This window comes from Scyliorhinus torazame, chromosome 19, assembly GCF_047496885.1.
Source record: "Scyliorhinus torazame isolate Kashiwa2021f chromosome 19, sScyTor2.1, whole genome shotgun sequence".
In the NCBI taxonomy this organism is placed as follows: domain Eukaryota; kingdom Metazoa; phylum Chordata; class Chondrichthyes; order Carcharhiniformes; family Scyliorhinidae; genus Scyliorhinus; species Scyliorhinus torazame.
The window spans coordinates 85694240-85714303 of record NC_092725.1 but is presented as its reverse complement, the minus strand read 5'-3'; the positions used below and the strand labels follow the sequence as shown (position 1 = coordinate 85714303).

General features: G+C 49.0%; 1 protein-coding gene across 3 annotated transcripts in view; it reads left to right on the top strand.

The window, feature by feature from the left end:
- prdm4 (PR domain containing 4) overlaps window positions 1–20064 on the top strand; it is a 34202-nt gene that overhangs the window by 7301 nt on the left and 6837 nt on the right. For all 3 annotated transcript variants that reach the window (XM_072484671.1, XM_072484669.1, XM_072484670.1), the window contains exons 6-10: window positions 1897–2046; window positions 3454–3572; window positions 6817–6902; window positions 17132–17259; window positions 19208–19474. In XM_072484671.1, coding sequence (XP_072340772.1) covers window positions 1897–2046; window positions 3454–3572; window positions 6817–6902; window positions 17132–17259; window positions 19208–19474 — 750 coding nt within the window. The remainder of the gene's footprint in view (window positions 1–1896; window positions 2047–3453; window positions 3573–6816; window positions 6903–17131; window positions 17260–19207; window positions 19475–20064) is intronic.

Below are 20064 nucleotides of genomic sequence, written 5' to 3'. Positions count from 1 at the left end.
TCAATCCAGGGGGGGCCTATGTTCCTCCGCGCCGGGCCCCTGTGGGGCTCTGCCATGTTGCGCGGGGGCCGGCGCGGGTCCGGTGCAGGGCCGGCTTTCGGCGCTGGAGCAGCGCACAGCACTCCGGCGCTGTTCTAGCCCCCGAAGAACTGGAGAATTACTGGGCCTGGAAGCCTGTTGTCGCCCGCTTCGCTTGCGCCGGTTTTGATGCCGGCGTCAACGCTTGGCTGCGATATCGTAGAATCCCGGCCCATGAATATAGATTTCTGTCTGCACTGTCCACAGGACCTTTTAATTTCTGACTCAGAAGAGTACTCCCTGGTTTTACATTTAATCCTTTAGCCTCAACCAACCAGAGTCAACTTGCCTTTTATGAATTTAAACAAAAACTATCATTTTGACTTCTATAGTCAAGCTAATTTGTGTTTAATTATGAAGTATCTATTGTCAGATTGAAATTGCCCAAATGTTCCATCTGGGTCTCTGAAGGAGTGGATATTTTCATCTAATTAGTCTACGCTGGATTCCAATGTGGTTCACACAGGCAACAGGGTATTGTTGAACCTACTGCACGAGTCTTCATATTTTCCTGTATTATGAATGCTGATTGAAATTGCACATTCTGGGTGAATTTCTCTGGCCTCCCTGCAGCGTGTTTCTCAGCTGCAAAAGGTGGTCCTCCATTGGCCAGCAACAGGATTTTCTGGTCCCACCCGCCACTGCCAATGGGATTTCCCATGAATCCACCCTACGCCACCAGGAAACCCGTGGCGAGGGTGCACCACCTGCGCCACCTGCAGGACCAGAAGATCCCAGTGGCATGAACAACTGGATGATCTCGTCCTATATTTCTGTTTGATACGTTGATGGTGTTGATCCTTTGATGTTTTTTTAAAATATAAATTTAGAGTACCCAATTCATTTTTTCCAGTTAAGAGACAATTTAGCATCGCCAATCCACCTCGCCTGCACATCTTTGGGTTGTGGGGGCGAAACACGGGAAGAATGTGCAAACTCCACACGGACAGTGGCCCAGAGCCGGGATTGAACCCGGGTCCTCGGTGCCATGAGGAAGCAGTGCTAACCATTGTGCCACCATGCTTTGTTTCATTTCAACATTCAAGAAATCTGATATCCAGTAGACAACAAAAGTGATGTTAACAATTAAGTATCCAACTCCTAGCTGTGGTGCCCACTTCCCTGTTGCATGGAAATCTTGCTTTAAATTTGGATATGGTTCATCAATGGCAGCAAATATTTTCTAATAGAATAGAATCCCTACAGTGCAGAAAGAGGCCATCAAGTCTGCACTGACCATCCGGAAGAGTATCCTACTTATAGGCCCATTCCACCGCCCTATCCCCTAAGGGGCAATTTAGCGCGGCCAATCCACCTAACCTGCACATCTTTGGACTGAGAGAGGAAACCGGAGCACCTGGAGGAAACCCACACAGACACGGGGAGAAAGTTGCAAACGCCACACAGTCACCCAAGGTGGGAATCAAACCCAGGTCCCTGGCGCTGTGAGGCAGCACAGTATCACTGTGTAATAATATTTAAACTATTTTTACATTACAATGTGGGTCTTGGGAGACTGAGATAGCGACACCATACTCCTGCAATTAGCGTTGCAGTCTTTCTGTAAATTGACCATGTTGTGGAATTCGCCACTCTGCTCAAATGCAGGCTGGGTGACATTTTGACCAACACCAGGGAGCAACCTATATAAGGTCCTAGGCAGCCAGAAAGAGCTGTGTTTAACAAGTTGATCTGGTACATTTATCTTGATGTCTGAGTTGGCAGCTGAAGTCTAATGTAAAAGCAGCTTTAGCAGCCACTGATGAAAATATACCATGGTTGATATTGAATCTTGTTTTTTTTTTTTCTCTCCTTCAGGGTGTACTCTGTGTGATCGGGCTTACCCTGCTGACTGTCCTGAACATGGAGCGGTAACTTTCATTCCGGACACACCAGTCAGCAGCCGAGCCAGACTGTCGATTCCTAGACAGCTAAACCTCAGGCAGTCCATCACAGGAGAAGATGTTGGTATGCAAAATTTAATCTCATTAAATGTATTACCTGTTTATAAAAAGGAAATTGTCATCGTAAGGATTCTTTTCAGAACCTTCTGGAATTCCTGGAACAGCCTAGGTTGAAAATTCATAGTATTGACTGTTCTGGAACAAATTAAACAGATGAGCTCTTTGTTGTGGTTAGAGTCGGTTTCGCCCAGTTGGCTGGACAGCTGGTTGTGACGCAGAGTGGGTCCAATTCCTGTACCGGCCAAGGTTATTCATGAAGGCTCGCCTTCTCAACCTTGCCCCTCGCCTGAGGTGTGGGGATCCTCAGGTTAAATCACCACCAGTCAGCTCTCCCCCTCAAAGGGGAAAGCAGCTGGTGGTCATCTGGGACTATGGAGACTTTACTTTTACTTTGGTCTTTGCAATGTTTCTGTCCATCTGTTTATTTTGTAAGGGTGTGTTTCCTTTAATTTTCATGGAGATTAAACACACATCCTCCATAAAGCATAATTTTAAAATATATTTTCTTTAGCCATGTCCGACTTGCCCAAAATCTACCTATCCTCTTTACAGGCTCCAAACTGATGATTTCTCTCCCAAACCTGGCAGGTTTGCACACTATCCAAATCACCCAAACCCAGCTGCTCCTTCCCTCCAACCTGCCCCATACTCAGGTAATCTGTGCTTTGCCCAGCACCCATGAACCTGTTTGGTGCCTCCTCCTAGCTCTGCATTCCTCTCACCCAGCCATCCTGCATCTTGCCCCAGAAGCAACAGAAAAATGAAATGAAATGAAAATCACTTATTGTCACAAATAGGCTTCAAATGAAGTTACTGTGAAAAGCCCCTAGTCGCCACATTCCGGCGCCTGTTCGGGGAGGCTGGTACGGGAATTGAACCGTGCTGCTGGCCTGCCTTGGTCTGCTTTAAAAGCCAGCGATTTAGCCCAGTGAGCTAAAGCAGCCCCTATGAGCTAAACCAGCCCCTATTTTAGGGTAAGCCCTGATTTTATTTTTTTTTATCAGCGGTACAGTAGCACAGTGGTTAGTACTGTTGCTTTACAGCGACCAGGGACCCGGATCACTGTGTGCGGAGTCTCCACGTTCTCCCCGTGTCTGCGTGGATTTCCTCTGGGTGCTCCGGTTTCCTCCCATAAGTCCCGAAAGAAGCCCTTTCAGGTGAATTGGACATTTTGAATTCTCCCTCTGTGTACCCAAACAGGCGCAGGAATGTGGCGACCAGGGGCTTTTCACAGTAACTTCATTGCAGTGTTAATGTAAGCCTACTTGTGACAAAGATTATTATTAAAGATTATTATCATTATTATTAAAATCTAGCAGCACCTTTGATCATGTTTGGTCATGCAGAGCGCTGATTATGTCTGTTTGCTGAGACTGCCCCAGCTTCACTCACTAGCTCTGATTTCTGGCAGGTGTATGGAGTCAAGACTCAATTCCTGTACGCACCTGTTTTGGACCTCTGATTGGAGAAGAGATTAACTTGTTGGAAGTCGCTGATTGGTCAAACAAAAGCAACACTAACATCTGGAAGGTCAGTATGACTGAAATATACCATAAAACCAAACCTTGTTCTTGATAGTATCTTAATATGGTAACACTAAAAGACAGGTAAGTGGAAGGAGGGTACACTGTAACTTCTCTGACACAGTATTGTCTGATATGTTAGCCGCTGGCAATATAGCTAATTATGAATGTAGATGTAACTAGTTGATTTTGTGTTTAGTGAACATAGAAAAATAAGTAATAGATACTGTCATTGGCAAGTGACCTCAATACTCATATAAACAAGGCATGTACATCCGTACTGTATCTTACATACTCAGTGAATTAGCTAGGAAAGAGGGTCAGATAGATCAGGTGGGTTAGTTAACCCAACAGTGATTAACAAAGTAAATGGAATGGTGAAGTCTGTTGCCATATTGATGCAAATCTGCAACAGTTATCTTGAAGCTCTGTTGTGTTCTTGTCAGACCAACTGTGTAAGCACTGCATTCATTTCATGAGTTGAGGTTAATGAGAAACAAAAGGGCCACAAAGCCTATCCCAGAGGACAGAGGTGTGTGGAAATATTAGAACAATTCTGACTCTTTCCTCTTGGAAGGAAATAAGAGTGGGCCGTGTGGAGTTGCTTAAGATGATAAACGGAATAGGAAAGGTTAACCTAAAGCACGACTTCAAGTTATGATACAGGGACGAGGGACACAGGTTTTGGGCAAGACATGGAGAGGGGACATGGAGAGGGAATGTGAGGAAGAACGTTTTTAATGCAGCGAGTGGAGAGGCAAAGAGTGATAATCTTAAATGGCCTGTTGGGTACAGAAAATATTCACTTAAATGCTGTGATGGATGGGGAGGTATCAAAAGCTACTTGGGGGATCAGAGCTATCTTGGGCGGCACGGTGACACAGTGGTTAGCACTGCTCACAGCTCCAGGGATCCGGGCTCAATTCTGGCCTCGGGTGACTGTGTGGAGTTTGCAATTTCTCCCCGTGTCTGCGTGGGTTTCCTCCGGGTGCTCCGGTTTCCTCCCACAGTCCAAAGATAGGCAGGTTAGGTTGGATTGGCCATGGTCATCGCCCTTTTATGCCCAAAACGTTAGGTAGGGTTACTGGGGCAGCACGGTGGCACAGAGATTAGCATTGCTGCCTACGGCGCTGAGGACCTGGGTTCGATCCCGGCCCTGGGTCACTGTCTGTGTGGAGTTTGCATATGAGTCTCTCCCCCACAACCCAAAGATGTGCAAGGTAGGTAGATTGGCCACGCTAAATTTCCCCTTAATTGGAAAAAATATATAATTGGGTACTCTAAATTTATTTTTTAAAAAGATAGGGTTATTGGGTTACAGGGATAGGGTAGAGGCTTGGGTGTAAGCAGGGTTCTCTTTCCGAGGTGCCTCCTGCACTGTAGAGATTCTGTGGATAAGAATTAGATAGTTGGGCTGAATGGTCGCCCTCATCTGCAGATGTATTTCCCAATATAGATACTGTAGTGCACTTTGGTGATAATTGAACATTGGTATATTTTATGAATTTATATCTGACTGAGTCTGGGACCATGTTTTACACCCGATTTTTAAAATTCTCATTCAAGTTTATCTTTGTGAATGGCTGCTCAGCTGAGAAATAGTTATAGAGTCATTCTGGCACAGGAGGAGGCCGTTCTGGCACAGGAGGAGGCCATTCTGACACAGGAGGAGGCCGTTCTGGCACAGGAGGAGGCCATTCTGACACAGGAGGAGGCCATTCTGACACAGGAGGAGGCCGTTCTGACACAGGAGGAGGCCGTTCTGGCACAGGAGGAGGCCGTTCTGGCACAGGAGGAGGCCGTTCTGGCACAGGAGGAGGCCGTTCTGACACAGGAGGAGGCCGTTCTGGCACAGGAGGAGGCCGTTCTGACACAGGAGGAGGCCGTTCTGGCACAGGAGGAGGCCGTTCTGACACAGGAGGAGGCCGTTCTGGCACAGGAGGAGGCCGTTCTGGCACAGGAGGAGGCCGTTCTGACACAGGAGGAGGCCGTTCTGACACAGGAGGAGGCCGTTCTGGCACAGGAGGAGGCCGTTCTGGCACAGGAGGAGGCCGTTCTGGCACAGGAGGAGGCCATTCTGACACAGGAGGAGGCCGTTCTGGCACAGGAGGAGGCCGTTCTGACACAGGAGGAGGCCGTTCTGGCACAGGAGGAGGCCGTTCTGGCACAGGAGGAGGCCGTTCTGACACAGGAGGAGGCCGTTCTGGCACAGGAGGAGGCCGTTCTGACACAGGAGGAGGCCGTTCTGACACAGGAGGAGGCCGTTCTGGCACAGGAGGAGGCCGTTCTGACACAGGAGGAGGCCGTTCTGACACAGGAGGAGGCCGTTCTGACACAGGAGGAGGCCGTTCTGGCACAGGAGGAGGCCGTTCTGACACAGGAGGAGGCCGTTCTGACACAGGAGGAGGCCGTTCTGACACAGGAGGAGGCCGTTCTGGCACAGGAGGAGGCCGTTCTGACACAGGAGGAGGCCGTTCTGACACAGGAGGAGGCCGTTCTGACACAGGAGGAGGCCGTTCTGACACAGGAGGAGGCCATTCTGACACAGGAGGAGGCCGTTCTGTGCCTGTGCAGCAATAAAATGTCCCATTCCCCACTCTATCCCTGAAGACCAACAAGTTTATTTTCCTCAAGTGCCCATAGATGTTCCTTTAGAAATTGTTCATCATCCCCGCTTATGCCATCCTCGTAAGCAGCAAGTTCCAGCCATTACTATTCGCAGTGTAAAAAAAGATTTCCCCACATTCACCTCCTCCCATCCCTCGCCTAAAACCACAAATCCTCACCCGTAGTTTCGGTGCCATCAGCTAATGGACAAAGACCATTTCCGTGTCTACCTAATCTAAATCTGTCATAATCTTGGACACCCTTCATCAGATCACCCCTTTATTTTCTTTGCTCTAGGGAGAACAAGCCCAACTTAGCTTTGTAGCTAAAATCCCTCATCCCTGAAACCGTTCTGGGAAATCTTGCCTACACCCTATCAAGGAAAAAAACATGGCAACCAGAACTGGACGGAATATTCTAGTTGTGGCCGAACCAGAGCATTATACTGGTTCAGCCTACCTTGCTTGCTTTTATAATCAGTACATCCATTCATCAAGCCCACCATATTCCTTCTGCCAAAACTCATCACCTCATTAAATTCCATCTGTCATTCGTCGGCCCGATCTGCTGGTCTGGCTATGTCTGCTTGCAGCCCCTAAACATTCCACCGTATGGTGTAACTGTGTTTCTTTTTTTTAATCCAGATATTTCACAATTATGTTTTGGAGTTCCTAATCGTGACAGCAGATGAGAACATCTGTAACTGGATGATGTTTGTTCACAGAGCGAGGTGAGCCAATTGCCCCGAGATGTATGGAATGTTGAGAAGTGAACAATGTGGATCACACAATACTGACTGTTGACAGGTTACAACATGCTTGTGCAGAACTCTTGAATTTGACAATTCCTGCTCATCCCAGTGGGAAAATGTTTCATTCTCAACCCAAGGCAGTGCAAATCTGGCATTAAAAAAATGGTGATTTTTTAAAAAATGGGTGTGTCTGGATGACTTGAGCAAATATCCTCCAACTTAACACTTGCAAGGTACACGGATACAAGAAGGGATTGTGACAATCTGTTTTTTGCGATGTTAATTGAAGGAAAAATATTGACTAGGACACCAGAGATAACTCCAGGCTCTTCTTTGAAGCAGTGCCATGGGATTTGTTTTACACCCACCCAAGCAGGCAAATGTGGCCTCAGTTTAACCTCTCATCCACAAAACGGCATCCCTGATAGTGCAGCACTCCCTCGGGAACGCACTGGAGTGTGACCCCTTGATGTTTGTGCTCCATCCCGGCATGGGACTTGAACCCAGAACCTTGTAACTCAGAGGTGAGGGTGCTACCAACTGAGCCACGGCTCAACACATTTGAAAGAGTAAAAGAGAATATGGTAAAATAGGAAGCAGTGAGGTGCTGGAAAGCTTTGGGAGACTGGGAGGGTTTTAAAAATAGTTAGCAGCATTTATTTCATGGGTCGGCAGTATTTAATGGAACAGACTCAGTTGATGTGGAAGAAAGTATACAGTATACTCCTGATAATTCACTGGTAGACATAAAGTCCAATGTAAATGGGGAACAAAGAATTTCAAATAATGTTGTCCACTGCTAAAACTACCATTGCACCAATTTGTAGCCTAATACGTACAAAAAGCCCTAAGGACAGAATTTAAAAAAATAAAATAAAAAAATGTATTCAAATTTTCACAATATATCAACAACAAAATACAGAAACAAAAGAACAACCCCCCCCCCCCCCCCATATACATAAATAATAAAATAATAAATGAACAGCCTTCATCAACACAAAGGCAAAAATACACACCCACTCAAGAAAGAAAACGAAAAACGAACCAACCCCCGTTGCTGCCGCTGCTGACCATCTTCTAACGTTCTGCCAGGAAGTCTAGAAACGGTTGCCACCACCTGAAGAACCCTTGTACCGATCCCCTTAAGGCGAATTTCACCCTCTCCAATTCAATAAACCCCGCCATATCGCTGATCCAGGATTCCACGCTTGGGGGCCTCACATCCTTCCACTGAAGGAGAATCCTTCGTCGGGCTACCAGGGACGCAAAGGCCAGAATACCGGCCTCTTTCGCCTCCTGCACTCCCGGCTCCTCAACCACCCCAAATATTGCGAGCCCCCAGCCCGGCTTGACCCTGGAACCTGCCACCCTCGACACCGTCCTCCCTACACCCTTCCAAAAGTCCTCCAGCGCTGGGCAGGCCCAGAACATGTGGGTGTGATTTGCTGGGCTCCCTGAGCACCTAACACACCTGTCCTCGCCCCCAAAGAACCGGCTTATCCTTGCCCCGGTCATGTGAGCCCTATGCAGCACCTTAAATTGTAGGAGGCTAAGCCTCGCACAAGAGGAGACAGAGTTCACCCACCTCAGGGCATCCGCCTACATCCCCTCGTCAATCTCTTCACCCAACTCCTCCTCCCACTTACCCTTTAGCTCCTCCACCGGGGCCTCCTCCTCCGTCTGCATCGCCTGATACATTGCCGAGATCCTTCCCTCTCACCCAGGCTCGCGAACTTCCCGTCCACAAACAGGTCCCCCGTCCTTCTAATACCTACCCTGTGCCAGCTCAGAAACTCTCCGTCCATCCTCCCCGGGACAAACCGGTGGTTTCCCCGAATCGGGGACCGCACTGAGGCTCACGCCACCCCACTGTGACGTCTCCATTGCCCCCAGATTTTGACGGTAGCCGTCACCACTGGGCTCATGGTGTACCTCGTTGGAGGAAGCGGCAGCGGCGCCGTCACCACCGCCTCCAGGCTCGTGCCCACACAGGACGCCATCTCCAGCCTCTTCCATGCTGCTTCATCCCCCTCCATCACCCACTTACGCACCATCGCCACGTTGGTGGCCCAATAATACCCACAGAGGTTAGGCAGCGCCAACCACTCCCTATCCCTGCACTGCTCTCGGAACACCCTTCTCACCCTCTGGGTCTTCTGTGCCCACACAAACCCCATAACGCTCTTGTTAACCCGCCTGAAGAAGGCCTTGGGGATCAGGATGGGGAGGCATTGGAACAGGAACAAAAACCTCGGGAGCACTGTCATTTTAACTGACTGCACCCTACCCGCCAGGAAGAGTGGCAGCACGTCCCACCTCTTAAACTCTTCCTCCATCTGCTCCACCAGCCTCGTGAAGTTAAGCTTATGTAAGGCCCCCCACCTCCTAGCCACCTGGACCCCCAGGTACCTGAAACTCCTCTCCACCCTTTTTAGCGGGAGCTCACCAATCCCCCTCTCCTGGTCCCCCGGGTGCACTACGAACAACTCGCTCTTCCCCATATTAAGCTTGTACTCTGAGAAATCTCCAAACTCCCTCAGGATCCTCATCACCTCCGGCATTCCCCCCCACCGGGTCCGCCACATATAGCAGCAAATCATCCGCATAGAGTGACACCCGATGCTCCTCCCCACCCCGTACCAGCCCCCTCCAGTTCCTCGACTCCCTCAACGCCATGGCCAGGGTTTCAATCGCCAATGCGAAGAGCAGGGGGGACAGGGGACACCCCTGCCTCATCCCCCGGTGTAGCCGGAAATACCCTGACCTCCTGTTCATGGCCACACTCGCCACCGGGGCCTCATACAGCAGCCTCACCCACCTGACGAACCCCTCCCCAAACCCGAACCTTTTCAACACCTCCCACAGGTACCCCCACTCCACCCTATCAAAGGCCTTCTCCGCATTCATTGGTGCCACTATCTCTGCCTCTCCTTCCATCGCCGGCATCATTATAACATTCAAGAGCCTCCGTACATTGGTATTCAACTGCCTCCCTTTCACGAACCCCGTCTGATCCTCATGTACGACCTGCGGCACACAGTCCTCTATCCTCATGGCCAAAATCTTTGCCAGCAACTACACTTAAGAGTGAGATCGGCCTGTATGACCCACACTGTAGGGGATCCTTGTCCCGCTTCAGGATCAGGGAAATCAGCGCAAGAGACATCGTCGGGGGCTGAGCCCCCCCCCCTTCCCTTGCCTCGTTAAAGGTCCTTACCAACAGCGGGCCCAGCAGGTCCGCATACCACTTGTAAAATTCAACCGGGAACCCATCCGGCCCCGATGCCTTCCCTGCCTGCATGTTTCCTGTCCCTTTGACCAACTCCTCCAACCCAACCGGCGCCCCCAACCCCGCCACCTGCCCCTCCCCCACCCTTGGAAACCTCAGCCGATCCAGGAAGCGACCCATCCCTCCCTCTTCCAGTGGGGGCTCAGACCGGTACAGTTCCTTGTAGAAGTCCCTGAAGACCCCATTGATACCCAGCGCGCTTCGCACCGTGTTCCCTCCCCCGTCCCTAACTCCCCCGATCTCCCTAGCTGCCTCTTGCTTCCGAAGCTGGTGCGCCAGCATCCGGCTCGCCTTTTCTCTGTATTCATGTACCGCCCCCTGCGCCTTCCTCCACTGCGCCTCTGCCTTCCTGGTGGTCAACAAATCAAACTCAACCTGGAGGCTACGCCGCTCACTAAGCAGTCCCTCCTCCGGGGCCTCCACGTACCTCCTACCCACCGTCACCATCTCCCCCACCAACCTCTCCCTCTCTCTCCTCTCCCCCCTCTCCTTGTGTGCCCTAATGGAGATCAGCTCTCCTCTGACCACCGCCTTCATGCCTCCCAGACCACCCCTACTTGCACCTCTCCATTGTCATTAGCCTCCGGTACCTCTCTATACACTTCCGGACTCGCCCGCAACCCCACCTCTAGGCGCCACAGTGGGTGCTGGTCCCTCTCCTCCCCCAACTTGACGTCCACCCAGTGCGGAGCATGATCAGAAATGGCTATTGCCGAGTACTCCGTATCCTCCACCCTCTGAATCAGCGCCCTGCTCATGACAAAAAAGTCAATCCGGGAGTAGGCCTTGTGAACATGGGAGAAGAATGAAAATTCCCTGGCCCCGGCCTCGCAAACTTCCATGGATCCACCCCTCCCATCTGGTCCATGAACCCCCTCAGCACCTTGGCCGCCGCCGGCCTCCTGCCCGTCCTAGACCTAGAGCGATCCAATGTCGGATCCAGCACCGCGTTGAAATCCCCCCCCATTATCAGGCCCCCTGTCTCCAGGTCCGGAATACGGCCCAGCATACGCCGCATGAACCCCGCATCATCCCAATTCGGGGCATATACATTGACCAACACCACCCGCTCCCCCTGCAGCCTGCCACTTACCATCACATACCTACCGCCATTGTCTGCCACGATGCTCGACGCCTCGAACGACACTCTCTTCCCCACCTAGATCGCCAACCCCCCGATTTTCTGCATCCAAACACGAATGAAACACCTGCCCTACCCATCCTTTCTCAACCTTACCTGATCCGCCACCCTCAGGTGCGTCTCCTGAAGCATGGCCACATCCGCCTTCAGCCCCTTCAGGTGCGCGAACACCCGGGCCCGCTTGACTGGCCCATTCAGTCCCCTTACATTCCAGGTTATCAGCCGGATAGGGGGCTACTCACCCCTCTCCCCCGCCAACTAGCCATATCCCTTCCTAGGCCAGCAACATGCCCGCGCCCCCCGCACGGCCCGTTCCCCACAGCGGCAGACCCCCGCCCCGACCTCCTCTACCAAATCCAGATCCCCCTTGGCCATTCCAGCAGCAACCCAGTCCCCCCCCCTCCTAGCTGCATTGCTCCCCCCATTGCACTCCCGTAAGTCAGCTGACTCCTGCTGACCTCGGCCACTCCCGCCGCTCCATCGACCGCCCCCCCGTTTGGGAACCCCCCCCCGGCGTCCACCAGCGGGATCTCATCCATTACCCTCCCAGCGCGGGAGAAAAAGCCTGCGCTTCCCAGCTCCGGCCCCGCCCCTTCAGCCCTAAACGCAGGGAAAAAAGCCCGTGCTTTCCACTCGCCCGGCCCTGCCTCCCCTGGCACAGCACCCTTTCCAGGCCCAGTCCCACTACCCCCAACTCAGGCGTGTGTGTCCCCCCGTCCCCCGTCCCCCCCACGGGGCCGCATCTCCCCCACCGACCATCAATCCCCCTAGCAGTTTACCTATCCCCCCGAGCCCGTTCGGCGGACCTAATTAAAACAATGCCCAATCAACCCCCAAAAAACAAAGAACCCCCCCTCGAAACACAACCCAACAATCCCCAACCATTCCTCCACCGCAACCCCTCATCCCGACCTTTAGTCTGAGTCCAGTTTTTCGGCCTGAACAAAGGCCCACGCCTCCTCCGGGGACTCAAAATAGTGGTGTCGATCCTTATAGGTGACCCACAGACGCGCCGGCTGCAGCATACCGAACTTCACCCCCTTCCTGTGCAGCACTGCCTTCGCCCGGTTGTAACCGGCCCTCTTCTTCGCCACCTCCGTGCTCCAATCCTGGTAGATCCGGACCTCCGCGTTATCCCACCTGCTGCTCCGCTCCTTCTTGGCCCACCTTAACACACACTCTCGATCAGCAAACCGGTGGAACCGCATCAGCACCGCCCGCGGCGGCTCGCTGGGCTTGGGCCTCCTCGCCACCACTCGGTGGGCCCCCTCCAGCTCCAAGGGCTCCTGAAAGGCCCCCGCTCCCATCAGCGAATTCAGCATGGTGACCACGTAGGCCCCCACGTCCGATCCCTCCAGCCCCTCCGGGAGACCAGGATCCGCAGGTTTTTCCGCCTCGATCGGTTCTCCATCTCCTCGAACCTCGCCTGCCACTTCTTGTGGAGCGCCTCGTGCGCCTCCACCTTCACCGCCAGGCCCAGGATCTCGTCCTCGTTCTCCGAGACCTTTTGCCGGACCTCCCGGATCGCCGCCCCTTGGGCTGACTGGGTCTCCAGCAGCTTATGGATTGAAGCCTTCATTTGCTCCAGCAGCTCTGCTTTCAGTTCCTCAAAACAGCGCTGGAGAAGCTCCTGCTGCTCTTGCGCACACTGCCTCCACGCTGCCTGGTCTCCGCCCGCCGCCATCTTGGTCCTCCTCCCTCGCACCTTTCTTTGCTTCAATGCCACTTTTATAATCGCCCCATTCCTGGTCCACTCCATACACTATCGGGGGATTGTTGCTGTCCCCTTCCCACACCGGGAACATCGAACAAGCGCCGTTACGTGCCCTAAAAAGAGCTCAAAAGTCTATTTTTAGCGGGAGCTGCCGAACGTGCGACTTAGCTGTAACCGGAAGTCCTAAGGACAGAATTTTACGTGTGCCCCACCCCTCCACCCGCCACAAACTCCGCAAGCGGTGAGTGCCATGCTTGTAGCCTTTTTACCTCAACTGATACTTCACCAGAGGCAGGGAGCACACCTGCTTTTACATCAGACTCTCTGTATGATGAAAAAGTGTTGAGTAGAATTGGAGGCTGAGTTGCATGGTCATTTATTTGACTGACATTTGACCTTTCAGTCTGATTTTCAGTATGACCTGATGGGACAAATGCCTCCTCTTTCATGAGCTATGAAGGTGATTAAGTGAAGCACGTTTGGGGAAGTTTCAACTCCATCTCTGGTGGATCATTTATGCAGGATAATGAAAGCATCGTATTGGTGTGAAGGGAGTCCGCTTTAGAGTCTGCGATTAATGGAATTCTTCCCAACCTGTACTTGCCTTGAGCATGCACAATTGTGCACTCTAGATTAACTCTTGCATTTCACTAATTTGTAATTTGGGCTGAGAGTATTTGGTGAGGCAGGGCAGTGGAGACTTCAGGTGTACCTGAGCTGTGAGTGTTTGACACTGATGTGAGGAGCAGGACATATTGCACTCCCAGAGCATATGACTTGTATTATTGTGCATGATTCTTTATAATTTGCTGATAGTTGCAAATTTCCTGCAGAAAGTTTAAAATAATTTTTCACTATTATTTATGTTTCTTTCTCCCATTCATTTTCCTTCTTTCATGGGGTGCAGTCACTTCATACAAACACTTGTTGGTTGTAGCTGGCCTTGAGGGTGACATCTCTATTTCTGGTGCCAGAATTGTTCTGGAAGCACTGACTTAGCGAATTTGAAATTTGGTTCTTGTTATTTCTGCTCATTGTAAGCCTTGCTTCAGTGATGGAACAATCACCACTGGGTTCAAGACTCACTCCAGGTCTTGAGCACATATTCTAGGCTGACGGTGAGGCTGATACAGAGGAAGTGCTGTATTCTGGTTGAGAATTTAAACCGAGCCCCAATATGCCCTCTTGAATGGATGTAAAGGATTTCTGCACTATTTGTAGACGATTGGGCGTTCTCTAAGCGTACTGTCCCATACTCTAAATCACTAAGGCGGAACATCTAGGGCAGGATTCTCTCATCCAGCCCGTGGTGTGTTTGGTGGCGAGAGGATACGGTAAATCTGGCGAGTGCAAAAAAGTCAGAAACCCACTGGCATAGAATTGTGTTGCAATTCTTCCAATGGCAGGTCCTACTTCCCACAGGCAGGTGGTGCAAACGTTGTTTGCAATAATTTGCATCTCGTGGCTGTTTATTAAAACAGTTGCCCGTCAGGCCTTCCAATCTTGCGTTATGCCAGCAGGAATTTACATTGGCATCGAACCTGATTGCTAATGAATGGCGAGCCAAACTTTGGGGAGAGTGCAACAACTTTCTGCCATAGCGCTGCACTTCCCCTGATGTCCTGTTCACCATTTTGCTGGGGAAGACTAGTTCCTGCCTCCATCACCATGCCAAGCTTGTCTTCATGGACAGCACCATGCTGCTGGACCCATAGATCCTCCTGTATCACTGAGTCAGATCAGTACTGCACCTGGGGTTGTGGGGTACAGAGGTCTCCTTGCCCCTGATGCCACACAGTAGTGGGCAGGACTGTGCTGTGGGACTCATGAGGTCACCCCAACAAAGGTCTAAATTTGGACTGGGGGTGGGGTGCAAGGTGAGGCTGGGGTGTGTGGAGGGTGCGGTGTAACAAAGACAAGATGGGCTTTGCAAAGGAGAGAGTGGGGGAAGGGTGAGGACTTATGATGATGGCATGCAAGAGAGGAAAGGAGATGGATGAAGAACAATGGAACGTAGAGGGAAGACCAAGGGGAGGGAAGCTGGACCTCGACAAGGTGCACAAAAAGCTCAGAGGGAATCAAAAGGATACTACATCGTTCACTGGAAGGGGGTGGATCAAGACACAAGATGCGGTGGGTAGAGGTCCAAATGGGACAAGGGTAGGTGATGGATTTGGAGGGGGGGTGATCGTTGAATCAAGGAATGGACTTCTTGAGGCTGTTATCCCGTTCCCTCTGGGTTGCTGACATCTTTCATGGGCTGGTGAAGACAGATGGGCTGGAGAGAGTAATATACGTGTACTGGACTGGTATTTAAATATGGCCCTGGGGCCTTCAAACCCATCAGCTGAGGGCGGGTGGATGAATCAGCTGCAGGCCCGCCAGGAGAGTTGGAGGATCCTGCCATTCTGGTCGAACCACCCACTGCCACACATCGTCTCAAAATGGGAGAATTCCACCTCTATTTGTTCACCTAATTGTAGCTTGTGGGACCTTGCTGTGTACCAGTTAGCTATTGTATATGTCTATGTTACAACCTATTTGTGAATATACTTCAGTGGCTGTAACGTGCTTTGGGATGTTGAGGAAATAAATATAGATGCAGGTTTTGTTTTTTTGCCCCTTCTGGTTACTACAATGATGTCTTTAACACGACAGGCCAGACACAATCTGAGTATTTAATGTTTCCTTCCCTTGCTGATCCATCTAATTGGCAACTGAGCAATTAAAAATTATTTTTCCTGTCTGCTTGTAAATTGTACACTTGCACTGAGTAATGGGATATTCCTCTAACCTGTGTTTGTTGTGCATGGCCAGCTGGTTTCACTGTGCGACCCCTTTAACATTGGCATGCGGCTGCACATCGTAAAGAGAACGTTGCTTGTCTGTGGCCTGCTTTCTCTCTCTGCGACTCCTGCCCAATTGCTGTGCGATTGTGCATGCATGCAGCTGGAGAATCAGATTGCCGCTTAACATTCCTCCCAAATCATGGACAATTAATTAGTAACTTACCCAGATCTGAGAAATCTATTACATGATTAATTGAGTCTGTGTAACAAGCAATGTCTTGGAACAACTTTTGACATCAATACATTTAACTATGTGACTTATTCTTGGCTACTGGATTCTTTATGAAATCTAGGAAAGGGGAACACAGAGAACCCGGTTTCCGGATATGCATATGCTCAGGATCACTAGTAACTGTTTGTAACAAAATTTCCCTTTCATTGCAAGGTGACTTCACAAGATCCTTGGATCATAAAAAATAGGACCAGGAGTCAGCCTGCTCCACAATTTGATAAGATAATGCTCAATCTGATTATGGCCTTAACTTCACTTTCCTGCCTGCGGGGGGCATAATGCTTGACCCCCTTCTGGATCAAAAATTTGTCTAACTCAGCCTTGACTATATTCAATCACCCAGCTTCCACAGCTCTCTGGGAAAGAAAATTCCAAAGACCAATCTTTGAGAGAAGAAATTCCTCTGCATCTCCATCTTAAATAGGAGACCCTTATTTTGAAATGGCCTCTCCTAGTTCTAATGAGAGGAAACATTCTGTCAATCTCCCTCAGGATCTTGTATGTTTTAATAAGATGACCTCTCATTCTTCTAAACTCCAATGATTATGGGCCCAACCTGCTCAATCTTTCCTCATGGCACGATCCCTTCATCACAGAAATCAGCCTAATGAACCTTCTCTGACCTACTTCCAATGCAAGTATATCCAACCATGAGTAAGAAAGCCAAGTTTAATCGAGATAGATAGTTACTTGCCTGAGGAAGGCAGATGCATATATCAGACCGGTGGCACGAGGTTCAGTTTCAAAGGATTAATTCATTGGAAGCCTGTTTGAGGAGGTTGGGTTCAACTTGGTTCCAACTCCTAGATTTCTTTCAGTGTCACATCTCTGAGCCTCCTGCTGGTGTGCTACTCAAAACAGCCAAAAATATAAGTCCTCCTTATTTTGCCAGCGCCATGGAAACACAAAGTCTTGGCGTGGTGAATTGGAGGGGTTTTGAAAATGAGACATTTTTAGTCTGTTTAGTCTGTTGTTTCCTGTAGGACTCGGGAGGAGCAAAACCTGGTGGCCTATCCTCACAATGGGAAGATTTATTTCTGTACATCCAGGGAGGTCCCTCCTGACCATGAGTTACTCTTTTATTACACCAGGGATTATGCAAGGCAACTTGGTAAGTGGATTGGGTCAGTCTTGCCATTCATTTGTTTTAGATTTACTTAATTATTCTGGATAGACCAGGAAGCAATACCCAAACCTCGAATGTTTGTGCAGCCGTTTAATGCCAGCTTATCCCAATCAAAGGGAAATTTTGATATCACATTTAAATAGTTGTAGTTATTACCCATACTCTGCAGCAGAGGTAAATTTTCCCCATTAGGTATTCCAGCAGGATTCTGAGTACAGTGTAATACATCTGCATGGAACATGGATTCTTATACTTGGGTATCCAGCATGCTCGTATTTTAGGAGTTGGCTGTTATTTTTCGGTTTACTGGTCAAAATCTATGTTTAAAAATCAGGGACCATATTTCAAAATCTCTAAACCAGCGCCTGAAATCAGAAAAATTGTTATTTCTTGAAATATTTACTGTTTTTATTTTATTTATACTTATTCATCTTTAATTATCCTCCGACTCAATTCATACAATAGCTAGGAAATTCAGTTTAGCAAGCATTGCAAAGCCTACATGATTATGGATGTTAATGTTTGTTATTGACCTTCACTGTTTGCAGCCACACAGTTTGGCATCTCTAAGAATTAGAAGTTGGCACTATGTATTCAAAGTTTGGATTTTTAAAAAAATGTTTGCTTGAGCAATAGAGCTATTGGTTATGCAGTTTCTGAAAATCTTTGCTGCTGTATGGAAGTATCTTCTACATGCTCTACGACTTTGTCAAATCAGTTCAGAGAAGAGTGTCCCCAGGATGGTGTTATCGCTTCTTTTATTGGTTCCAGGATATAATGGTGCCCCTAATTAAGATGGCTGTAAGAGTTAAAGAATATTTTTTTTTTTTCCATTCCTCTTTCTCTAAAGATTTTGTAGATGGGCTGTAATTTGGGAAAATATGATGTCGCCCGCTTTGGTGAAAAGAATTGAAAAGCAGAATGTTGCAGTACAGAGGGATATGGGCATCCTCGTACATGAATCACAAAATGTTAGAATGCAGGTATAGCAAGTAATTAGGATGGCATTTGGAATATTGACTTGTATCACGAGGAAGAGGGAGTGTAAAAGTCGGCAAGTCTTACTACAACTGAACAGGACATTGATGAGACCACAAGTAGAGTACTGCTTGCAGTTTTGGCCTTCTTATGGAAGAAGGAATATACTTATATTGGAGGCGGCAGTTGAGAGAAAGTGCATTAGGCTGATTCCTGGAATAAAAGGGTTGTCTTGTGAAGAAATGTTGAGCAGGTTGGGCCTACCCTCATTTGAGTTTAGAGAAACGAGAGGTGATCTTATTTAAATATGGAAGACTCTGAGGAGGTTTGACAGGGTAGATGCTAAGAGGATGTTTCTCCTCATGGGGAATATAGGACTAGGGGGCATTGTTTCAAAATAAAGGGTCTCCCATCAAAGATGGAGATGAGAGGAATTTTGTCTCTCAGACGGTTGTTAATCTTTGGGATTCTCTAACCCAGAGAACAGTGGAGGCTGGCTCATTAAATATTTATTCAAGGCTGGGTTAGACAGATTTTTGATTCAGAAGGGAGTTCAGGAAGGAAAGGAATAGGGCAGCACGGTGGCGCAGTGAGTAACACTGCTGCCTCACGGCGCCAAGGTCCCAGGTTCGATCCCGGTTCTGGGTCACTGTCCGTGTGGAGTTTGCACATTCTCCCCGTGTTTGCGTGGGTTTCACCCCCACAACACAAAGATGTGCAGGCTAGGTGGATTGACCACACTAAATTGCCCCTTAATTGGATAAAATGAATTGGGTATTCTAAATTTATTTTAAAAAGGAAAGGCCACGATTCGATCAGCCATGATTTTATTAAGTGACCGCTGCATCTTTATGACAAAATCATTTCTCTGTGTGGCTCTGTACCAGATTGTGATATGCAGCCACTGACCTAGAGGAGTAGAATGTGTACATATGTGGATTTATTTTTATTGAAGGAGTTCCAGAGCATCCAGATGTGCACATGTGTCACTGTGGGAAAGCGTACGGCACATACAGTGAGCTGAAGTCGCATCTGAGTAGCCACGGACAGAGCCGGGAAAGGAAATGGAAGTGCTCCATCTGTCCAAGAGCATTCACGTCCTCTACCAAACTGAATGTCCACATGATGGGGCACATGGGGATGAAACCACACAAGTGCGAGTTCTGTAGCAAGGCATTCAGTGATCCCAGCAACCTCCGAACTCACCTCAAAATCCACACAGGTAAGTCTATTATGCTCAGCTTTTTGCTAAATTTACCATTGGGCATTGCAACCAAGCAGGGACATTTATTTTGACCCCGCTCCCAGAGCAAGGAAAATACTGGAAGAAAAAAAAGATTTTTCCTATTTCACCTATTTCCTATTTTTCACTTCATGAAACTGGTAAACTTCCATCTGTGGCCCCATTCATTGACACTTCACAGCTTGAAATAATTAACTTTATTACACAGATACATTTCTAAACCCAATTTCTCTAATTAAGACAGAATATTACCAGGAATCAGGTGCCAAATAAATTGTGGTAAAACAGTCTGGACCATATACCCCTCAACACTGATGTATGTTACAAACCTTCTTTGCCAATGTACGTCTTCCTGCAACTTGTCACTTGTCCCCAATTAATTTAATATCAATTTGAGGATCGTATGCTCCCATGAACAGCAATTTTATAAGACCAGATAATCTGTTTTTTGTGAAACTTATTTGAGGGATAAATGTTGGCCAGGACACCCAGGATAACTCCTGCTCACCTTCAACATACCAAAAGAGCCAATGACACAATGGGCGTGATTCTCCGGCCTCCCGCTTGAG